Raw genomic sequence first — 11086 nt, forward strand, 5'->3', positions numbered from 1 at the left:
ACGGAAGCGTTTCATGTAGACCTCCGGGGTTAGTCTATATGAGTGGAGCACCACTTTCTTGATTGTGTTGTATATGGTGCACTCCTCGATGTCCAACATGTTATAAGCTTCTCTGGCCTCACCAGTCAATCTACTCTGCACTAACACAGCCCAATCCACCTCTGGATATTCCTTCAATGTTGCTATCCTCTCAAAATGGCTGAATAAAACCTCGGCCTCCAGAGGATCAAAAGTGGGTAGATCGCACTCCCGGGCCTTGAAGTCGTACCGACGTGCAGGTATCGAGACTAGCCCTCAGCTCGACCTCCCTGTTCGCCTCTATCTCGGCTCAAAACATTTGTAGATGGGCTTCCCTGTCTTCTCGTTTCAGCAGCGTCTCTCTTTCTTCTCGTTTCAGCTGCACCTCTCTGTCCTCTCGTTTCAGCTGCGCCTCTTTTTCATGTTCTTCACGCCGCAACTGCATCTCTCTCTCCTTACATTGCAGCTGTGCTTCTCTCTCCTCTCGACCCAGTTGGGCCTCTAATTGCATTCGCATTATCTCCAGCTGCATGCTCTTCCTGCTACTTTTGGATCCCCCGCTGCTTCCACGTTCACTGCGAGTTCTGGCCACACTGGTAGGAGCTTGGGACGGCTCGCCCTGGGACGACCCTTCCTGGAATGGCTCCTCTCCTGTCTTCTCCTCTCGAGCTGTGAGCTGTGCCATGATCTCTATCCTACGCTCTACTACCTTAGTGGTTTGCCACTTGTTGCAGCTGAGTTTTGGTACACTCCTCCAAAATTTTCTCATCCCTCGTCTCAATAAACTTCTTTACTTTATCCTCCTCCATCTCTATGTTATTGAGCATACACAACAGCACCCACTAATTTCATCGTTTCAGCCCTTTAGCTGGATGGGTAACACTATCACTGAATTCACAGGCACTGATCACTGATCACGACACTGGTAACACTGTATTGGTACCTTGGCAACACTGTCCGCAAATTTTGGCAACACTGTCCTGAAATCTGGGCAACACTGTAGGCTAACGAACGTACCCAGGCAACACTTTACCTTGATGAACGTATCTTGGCAAGGTCTTTGGGAGTCTATCTTTGGGAGCTGGTCGGCCGAGCGGACAGCACATTGAACTTGTGATCCTGTGGTCCCGGGTTCGATCCCGGACGCCAGATAGAAACGATGGGCAGAGTTTCTTTCACCCTATGCCCCTGTTACCTAACATTATAAGAGGTACCTGGGAGTTAGTCAGTTGTCACGGGCTGCTTCCTGGGGATGGAGGCCTGGACAAGGACTTGGCCGTGGGGACACTAAAAAAGCCCCGAAATCAACTCAAGATAACCTCAAGATAGGTCGCCAATTCTTGTTACGGGGGGGGGGGGCTGGAGCTCTGCCAGCAAGGAGGCTTCTAGGGGCTCAGGAGACAGAGTACTCAGTCTCTCTGTCTCACATGACTCACCAGAGTCACTTGGTCCCACAGAAGAGGACTACATAATGCCCACCACCGCACATCTTCGTTCCCACCACAAAGGGGCCACTGATTTACCCTGTGGCCCTTCAGTCAACCACGGGGAAACTGCTATTAGCAATTCCATCCTAGACCCACGGAGGAGTGAAGGAAGTTTCAGGCTTACCTTTAACAACACTTCCCCTGAGTCTTGCCTGCCAAACAAAAAGTTGTAGGAATTCCTTTCCCACCTGCATCTCTCTATCTTAACAAGGTCGCCAGCTGGGTTGATATCTCCGCACCCCAGCAATGTAGTTCAGTGGGTATACACTATGTTGCTTGTTGCCAAAGTGTTGCTACTCCTACAGCGTTGACACAGGACTGCCAGCCTAGGGTACGCTTTCATAAATGTCTATGTAGCTCTACCACTCACCAGCCACTATGAAACTTCTATATGAAAACTTACTGTTCTCTAGGTGGGGCTATAATATCCCTTGTGTATGCTCATAGAGATAACCTGGAGGTGCACATAAACACAATGGTAAAAATATGTGATATATACTAGCATAAGCTACATGATCACATATACTAGTAATAATGATACAGGAATGGATATAAAGAGTAAACAATCTGGAGATCGTCGGCAACTCTTCTCTCACGACCTCCAGCAACTTCATCAGCTGGGCAGATTTAAAAGGGGGATCACACACCAAGTTACAGCCTCGCTCCTGTGCCAGGTAAGTCCACTATGGGCTCACCATAGCCTGTGCTACTTGGAACTTTTTGTTCCAATTAGAGAATCTTAAACAACAGCAACCCTCTCACAGAGGGGCCCTCTTCATCAACGTTGGCCACTGCCTCTCCGTGTCGTCCACACACACTGTCCTCTACAACAGTCCTGGACACAAGCTGCCCTGCAGCCTATCCTAATACTAGTGCACCAATATTGTACTGTAACATATATATATATAAATATATATGTTACAGTTACAGTTATATATATCGTGGCCTATCTAGCCTACTCAACAAGGGGTAATGGAGGAATAATTGATCTACGTTCAACATTCCTGGCTCACGACGCCTGTCCCTCTGTATTGTGAGGCTCCCACGCTTCCTGAGTCTGTCCTTGACGATCCAGTAGCACGTTACAAGTCCTCGATAGGTGTTGTAAAGTCATTGTGTCATCGCCAAGCCACTCCCAGAGTTTCAGATATCCCAATCCTGGTTCACCTAGTGAGCACTGAGATAATCACTGTATACACACACTCGTTCCTTCCACAAGGCGTTGCTCCTTGTCCTAGGAACGATGTCGTCCCTCCAACGTCCTCAGTGAACGTGACCCGGTCCTCCCCAACTTCCCCCCCTTCCCCGTCGTCTCATCCTCCTAAACATTGCTCACTCCCCTGTCACCCTCATCCTCCCAACCATTCCCCACTCCCCCATTTCCTCGTCCTCCCTACCATTCCCCCCCCCCCCCCACCCGACATCCGTTTGTCCTCCCCACCATCCCACACTTCACCGTCCCCTCGTCCTCCCCACCATCTCCCACTCCCCTGTCCCCCTCGTCCTCCTCACCATCTCCCACTCCCCTGTACCTTCATCCTGCCAACAATTCCCCCCCCCCCCACCTTGTCCTCCCCACCATCGCCCTCTTCCTTGTCTCCTCGTCCTCCCCACTATCCATTTGTCCATTTGTCCTCCCAACCATTCTCCATTCCCCTGTCCCCTCGTCCCCAAAATCCCCAACTTCCCGGTCCCCTCGTCCTCCCCACGACTACCCCCTCTCCTGTCCCTCTCGTCCTCCCTACAATTCCCCATTCCAGTTCCCTCGTCGTCCCCACCATTCCCCACTCCCTCATCCGATGCTTTCCCAAATGATCAGATGTTTCCATCACTGAATTATAAGAAAAAGAGTTAAAAAATGAAATGTAAAACAATGAAAAAATATAAAAATGATCTATACTCACGAAATGAACGGTACGGTAAACAACACAGCTCAATTCCAACTGAATGTCACACCAAATAATTAAATCAAAATGAAAATAAATCGAAATCTGTGGAAATTCAATTTGTCAGTGCAATCAGAAACATTGAAATGGAATCGTAACGTATATAATATAGCGTGTGTTGCTCGTACATGCAACAGATGGCACTGTTTCTTAAAAACAATCATGTTTTTACCAGTAACAGGTGTGGCATCTATACTTATACTCACGAAATGAACGGTATTGTCAACAACACAGCTCAGTTCCAATGCAATGTATTATAGACTGTGGGTTGGTTGGTGTTGTTGTCGTTGATCCTTCTCTACGGACAACCCAACCCACAATTCGGCAGAGTGCTTATACCTCACTAGGAGATCACCCTTGGCGTTTCTGGCTCTTGGAGAGGGGCTCGACGTCACACATTTAGGGGATGCGGCTCCAACACTTAGCCTCGTTGTCTCGTGCACACACCCACTCGAGCCGCTGTGACTCCCCACTCTCTCCTTAGGTAATATGATCTCCTCAATCCCCCTTTGACTTATTAGGATTACCTTCTACCCTGTCCACAGCAGTGGTTCTTGGTTCTTTCTCTCTCTCTCTCTCTCTCCTTTACTACCTCCTGGGAAGATTCACTAGGACAAGGGCAAACACCATCAAATTGGGATACATTTACTGGACAAAGAACATACACGATATATACACACAGATAATAATAATGAATCCTATACTCTATAATATTACAATCAGGTTGCACTCCAACACCATCAGAACTCTATCATTAGCTTATCAAGTGGTATCCTATCTCCTGGTTCACCACCTGATACTATCAACCTCCTCAAGTTGATCAAGTCTACATACACTGTTGCATCATCAGCAAGAGAATATATATATGTATCTATAAATGTGTACCAAGAAAATCAGCATTTGAATGCAATAACATATCAGTATAAATGTTCATTGATACACAACAATGATCAATCGATCACTCTATCAGTCCTAGAACGCATACGTCTGTAGGTAATCCAGCCTACGACTGTAACTCTAAACTTCAGTGTAAAACACTCCTTGACATCAGAATACCAACAATCACTCACCTCTCACTGCGTCTTGCACGCTACTGACAACCAAACACTATCAACTTCCTACAAGTAATCCACCAGAACTTCCCTTCCACCTCTGGAAGTTCACTACCCTAATATCTTTAGGTTCTTCCGGGCTTCACTACCAGGATCCTCTGCAGCTCCTCCAGGCTGCTATCATGAAGTTTTCTTGAGCAACTAAGGTGCTTCACCCTTCTGCTAGGTTCCTCCACAGCTCTCTTGGCTGCTACACCATGAAGTTTCCTCGAGCAACTATGGTGCTTCTCCACCTCTACAGAAGCACGTGACACTCCTCTTCACTGCTTCTCCTCACAGCTCGAGGTCCTCTGCTTCACTACCATGGAGTCTCATCAATTACTTCATCTAGGCTGGCTTCGAAGTTCTCAGCAACTTCTTCCCCAAAGACAAACCACAGATCGTCTGGTCGAGGGCGCTTCTTCCTCTGACGAGGCTTGGTCAGGGCGCTCCACGGCCCACAATAATGCCTCCGGGCAGCTTAATATTCACTAATTATCGCCCACGACTTGAGACCACACGTCCCCAGCTCGATTCCACAGCTGGTACGTCTGCACACTTCTCTTCTCTTCGAGATATATCACTAGGGGTTCCCTTCTGACGGGAGCTCAACGGAGCGCGGCTTTTTCCCTGCGATGTCTGGCCTCAAGTGAGGTCAAGGTCCTCCGGAAGCGAGCCTCACGCCTCCAGCAAAATGTCCACATCTCCTAGCCAGTCATTTATCTGTTTTCTTCTTCATTGCCCATAATCTCAAATTGTTATACATATCCAAGCAACTATTTTACATATGGGTTATTACCTCAATATTTGCTAGACCTTCTAATCAGGTCAGGCTTGATGAATAACTCTCAAGGAGGGAGACTCGTTTCTCCTGTAGGCTGAGATCATAACACTCCCCTCCCCTTATTTTTGAGAGTTATTCTAGTGGCTAGGCTCGAGATAACGCATCAGCCACTACATTGTCTCGCCCTCTTATGTGCGTTATCACCAGGTCATACTCTTGGAGCGATAAAAACCATCTGGTTAATCTCTGGTTTGCATGCTTCATTTTCTTCAGGAAAACTAGGGGATTATGGTCTGTATACACCGTTACTGGGTGTCCTCCCCCACTCACATACACTTCAAAATGTTTCAATGCCATCACCAGGGCCAAAGCCTCTTTCTCGACTGTACTGTACGACCTCTGGTGCTTAACGAACTTCTTCGAGAAGAAGGACACGGGGCGGTAAATTCCATCATTCTGCTGCGTCAGTACAGCTCCGGCCCCTATATCACTGGCATCTACAAATAATGTAAACGGCGCTTCAAAATCTGGCGACACTAGTACAGGTGCCTCAGTCAACAGTCTTTTGGTCTTCTCGAACGCTTCTTGTGCTGTTCCATTCCACTCCCACTTCTTGCTCTTTGATAGCAAACTCGTCATAGGAGCGGCTATGGTGGAGAAATTTTCACAGAACTTCCGGTAATACCCAATCATACCGAGGTATCTCAACAATTCTTTCTTACTCCTGGGCACCGGGAAGTCATCAATGGCCTCCACCTTTGTTCTTACCGGAGCAACCTCGCCTTGCCCTACTATATATCCAAGGTACTCCAGGCGGGCTCTCCCGAACTCGCTTTTCGCTAAGTTGATCGTCATGTTGGCCTTCTCCAACCGATCGAACAAATCTAAAAGTCGATCCACGTGATCCTTCCAGGAATCAGCGAACACCACAATATCATCGATGTACACTGCGCATCCAGTCGCGCCTTGTAATACCTGATTCATTACTCGTTGAAAACAACTACCACTATTCTTCATTCCGAACGGCACCACTTTATATTGGTACAAGCCGTCGGGTGTCACGAACGCTGAGATCCTCTTGGCCTCCTCGGACAGGGGAATCTGGTAGTATCCCTTCAACAGGTCTATCTTCGAGACATACCGTGCACTCCCAATCCGATCTATGCAATCGTCAATGCGCGGTATCGGAAACGAGTCAGCGACTGTGACTGCATTCACTTTCCTATAGTCGGTGCAGAACCGGTACGTGCCATCACTCTTCTTCACGAGGAGGCACGGCGAACTCCAGTCACTGTCGCTAACCTCTGCCAAGTCGTTATCTAGCAGATACTTCACTTCTGCTCTCATTGCCGCCGCTTTCTCCGGGTTAACTCTGTAAGGGTGCTGCTTGATGGGCTCAGCACTCCCTACATTCACTTCATGCACCGTTCCACGGTGTCTTCTGGGCACGTCCGTGAATAACGACTTATTCCTCCGTAGGATCTCCACTAGTTCCTGGCGTTGGTCATCCTCCAAATGACCCAGACGCTCACCTATCTTGGCCAGGCTTTCTGTATTTGATATCTTCGCGCCATCGGCCCTCTCTAACTTACAGTTCTCCTCTTCTATCCCTTTGCCGTCTCCTCCACACAGCACCGTCGCCTGCAATGGGGTTTCCATCGGTTCTTCATCGCCTAGAGGCTTATCTCTGTCATAGTACCTCTTTATCATGTTCACGTGGCAAACCTGTGACTTCCTCGGACGATCTGGCATGTGGATTACATAATTCACATCCCCTAATGCCTTCTGGACGGTATATGGTCCACAAAATCTCGACTCGTATATACTTCCTTTTACCGGTAGTAGGACTAACACCTGATCTCCTTGAAATTTCCTGCCCTTCGCCTTCCTGTCGTGGTACCTTACCATCTCTGCCTGGGATGTCCTCAAATTTTCCTTGGCCAAATCTCTGGCCCTAGAGAGTCGTTCTCTAAAGGTTTTCACATATTGTCCCACGTCCACCTTAGGCCTATCCACGGTGAGCTGCTCCTTCAGCGCGCCCACTGGGCTCCTCACGGAGTGTCCGTACACCAGTTGAAATGGGGTGAATCCGAGTGATTCTACTACCGCATCCCTGATGGCGAACAACACAGATGGTAATGCCTCGTCCCAACTACTCCCTTCCTCCGCGCAGTATATCCTCAACAAGCTCTTCAGCGTTCCATGGAAACGCTCTAACGCTCCCTGCGACTGAGGGTGATATGGTGACGAGCGCACTTGCTCTACCCTCCATCCTTTCACAGTTTCCCTAAACAACTTCGACTGGAAGACACTCCCCTGGTCCGTCTGGATAACCTTGGGCATTCCTACCCACGCAATGTAGTTTTGTAGTCTATCCAGAACGGCTCTCGACGTCACTCTTCTCAGGGGGATTGCTTCGGGGAAACGGGTGGCCGTGCACATTACGGTCAGTATAGTACTCATGGCCTTTTCTGGTCCTTGGCAACGGACCTACACAGTCTATCAAGACTCTCTCAAAAGGCTCGCCAAATGCCGGTATGGGCTTTAAGGGTGCCTTTGGTATAGCCGGAGCCGGCTTACCTGCACGTTGGCACGCCAAACATGTCCTACAATATTTCTTTACCTCCTTCCACACGTTCGGCCAGTAGAAGTGCTCCTGCACCTTATTTAAGGTCTTCTTCACCCCTAAATGCCCTGCCATATCTACGGAGTGGGCTAGTTCTAACACAGCCGCCCTAAACTCCTTCGGCACTAACACTTGGTGCTTCTCCAACCATACCTTATCTGCGCCGGCTTTGTCCGGTCGCCATTTCCTCATTAGTACATCATCGTCCAAGTAGTAATACACGGGGGACTCCGGACATGAATTTCCCCCTTTTGCCTCCCTGATTAGATCTATAAACTCCTCTTTCTGAGCCCTAATCAGGTCCGCTCGGTTCACGCTGAACTTTTCAGGTAGGGTCATTTTCACTTCTTGTCTCCTCGAATCCTCATTCTTCTGAGCTCGATCTTCATCGAACAGCCCAGACATGTCCATGTTGACCTCCTCCCTTGGTGGAGTCGACACTGCCATATCATCTCCAATGTCTTCCTCGGCGGCTACGTCCGACTCTGTCACTACACAGGCCGGGTATACGATGACTTGACTGTCCTCTGCCTCATCTTCAAGGATGCTGGCTAGATCTATCTTGTCCGGCGTTCCACTTGCACCGCGGTCCTTCTGGTTCACCTCCGGCACAGCTTTTACTATCAGCTCTGGCAGCACCTTGGACCCACACAAGTCTTTCCCCAGGATCACTTGGACTCCTGGAACAGGTATGTTGGGGCACACTCCCAACATCACCTCCGCCGACAAATAATCTGACTTCAACTGGACAGCACACACGGGCATGTCACTCTTAGACAACAACCCATGAACCTTTATCCTCCTACTGCCAGCTAACAGTCGATCATTTCTTATTAGGCCTCCCAGAATCAAGCTCTGATTGGCTCCAGTATCCCTGAGGATACTAACCTCCACCTCAGGTTGACCTTCTATGCCGACCCAACCTTTACTAATGAACGGCCTATACCGCTCGTTCATCAAATCTACCTTCTGTGGTTTGTCTTGTTGTACATCAACGTACTTCTTCCGGGGATCACATGTCGTCAGGGTCACGACTCTCTTGCCCTGCCGACAATCTCGCATCATGTGACTTGATCTGTTGCACTTGTAGCATCTCATTTGGGAGAAATCTCTCCTATACGCCCCCGAGTGGCTCTGACTCTGCCCACTCGTATTGGAGTTCCTTGGGCCAGATGTACTACTCATACTCTGTGGAGCTTCATTGGACTCTTGTCTCCTCTGCACATTTTTATTTTCCTGCTTACCTCCAGCAGGCGGACTCGGCAACTTTCCTTCCTGGGGCTTAAAACTAGCTGGTCTGCTTGTCTGCCCCCCAAAACTTCTTCCTCCCCAGACTCCACTGGGTCTGCTATTGCTGCGTCTCGCCTCGCTTCTTACTCTGTTCTCCCTTAAGCTCTTGTACGCTTCAGTAATCATATCCGCCCTATCTGCGACATCTTTCACCTCCTTTATCCCTGCTTCTTGGATCTTGAACTTTGTTTCAGGATGCATCATCTCCAAGAACTTCTCCATGACCATCAGTTGCTTCAGGTCAGCGTAAGATCCAACTCCAGCAGCCTCAATCCACTTCTGGAATCGTCTTTCCAGATCCCTTGCTGTCTCAGCAAACGTACATGCTCCAACTTTGATCATTTCTCTGAAGCGCTTCCTATAAGCTTCTGGGGTTAACTGAAACGAGCGCAATATGCTGCTCTTTACTGTGGCATAATCCTGGCACTCTTCCAATGACAATTGGGTGTATGCCTCCCTGGCTGCACCGGTCAATCTTAACTGGACCAGCTGGGCCCATTCCTCCTGTGGCAGCTCTTTGATGCTGGCAACTTTTTCAAAATGCTCGAAGAAGCTCTCTGCCTCTTCGGGAACAAACAAGGGAATGTCCTTCTCCATAGCCCTAACATCTGGTGGGTGTGATACCTGGGTGGTGCTCTCTGGCAACCCATGTTCAATCCTTTGCTCAGCCAAGGTTCTATTCGCTTCTATCTGCATTTGTTTTGTTCTCTCTTTTTCTTTTTCGACCTGGGCTTTTTCTTTTTCTTTCTCTTGTTCCAACTCCAGTTCTCTTACTCTGGTTTTCTCTTTTTCTATTTCCAGTCTGGTTTTCTCTTTTTCCTTCTCGGCTTCATTTTTCATCTGGAGTTCCAATTTCATCTTTTCCAGCTGGAACTGTCTCTCCTTGTCCTCACGCTGCATCTGGAGCTCTAACTGGAATCTCTCCAAGCTCCTATTTCGGCTACTCCTGCTACTGCGGCTACTCTTGCTGCTCCTACTCGATCCCTGGGATCTCACGTCATCCTGCCCATCATCCTCCTTTCCACTTTCAGCTCCTTTTTGGGCTCCTTGCTCTGCCGCTTCATTTTTGGCTCTTAATTGCCTCAGGATCTCATCCTTCATCCCAGCTACTTTAGATGCTCTCAACCTGATGCCATATTTTTCTGCTATTTGCTTTAATTGGTCCCTCGTGCAACCTTCCAAGTCCTCAGGCTTGCCTGACTCCACAAACGCTTGCACCTTCTCCATCTTGTCCTGTGAGTCTTCCCAAGAGAGAGAATATACACCTGCGGTCACACAGTTTATTTCAGCAAGGGTGTACAAATCCACTCTTGGACAGGGTGTGGGTGTGTCAGTTCACTCTCCCGGACAGGCCCCCAATTTATTATAGACTGTGGGTTGGTTGGTGTTGTTGTCGTTGATCCTTCTCTACGGACAACCCAACCCACAATTCGGCAGAGTGCTTATACCTCACTAGGAGATCACCCTTGGCGTTTCTGGCTCTTGGAGAGGGGCTCGACGTCACACATTTAGGGGATGCGGCTCCAACACTTAGCCTCGTTGTCTCGTGCACACACCCACTCGAGCCGCTGTGACTCCCCACTCTCTCCTTAGGTAATATGATCTCCTCAATCCCCCTTTGACTTATTAGGATTACCTTCTACCCTGTCCACAGCAGTGGTTCTTGGTTCTTTCTCTCTCTCTCTCTCTCTCCTTTACTACCTCCTGGGAAGATTCACTAGGACAAGGGCAAACACCATCAAATTGGGATACATTTACTGGACAAAGAACATACACGATACATACACACAGATAATAATAATGAATCCTATACTCTATAATATTGCAATCAGGTTGCACTCCAA

The 11086-nt window shown here is 48.6% G+C and overlaps 1 protein-coding gene across 1 annotated transcript; it reads right to left on the reverse strand.

The window, feature by feature from the left end:
- Nucleotides 1-328: 328 nt before the first annotated feature.
- On the reverse strand, nt 329-703 carry LOC138360105 (DDRGK domain-containing protein 1-like). Its single transcript, XM_069320047.1, has one exon. It carries the CDS (start codon nt 701-703, stop codon nt 329-331), a length of 375 nt encoding a protein of 124 aa, XP_069176148.1.
- Between the last annotated feature and the right edge of the window lie 10383 nt (nt 704-11086).

This window comes from Procambarus clarkii, unplaced genomic scaffold (genome assembly GCF_040958095.1).
Source record: "Procambarus clarkii isolate CNS0578487 unplaced genomic scaffold, FALCON_Pclarkii_2.0 HiC_scaffold_95, whole genome shotgun sequence".
Lineage (NCBI taxonomy): Eukaryota > Metazoa > Arthropoda > Malacostraca > Decapoda > Cambaridae > Procambarus > Procambarus clarkii.

Coding starts and splice junctions, on each gene's coding strand:
- LOC138360105 (XM_069320047.1), bottom strand. CDS start 703: ATGGCACAGCTCACAGCTCGAGAGGAGAAGACAGGAGAGGAGCCATTC.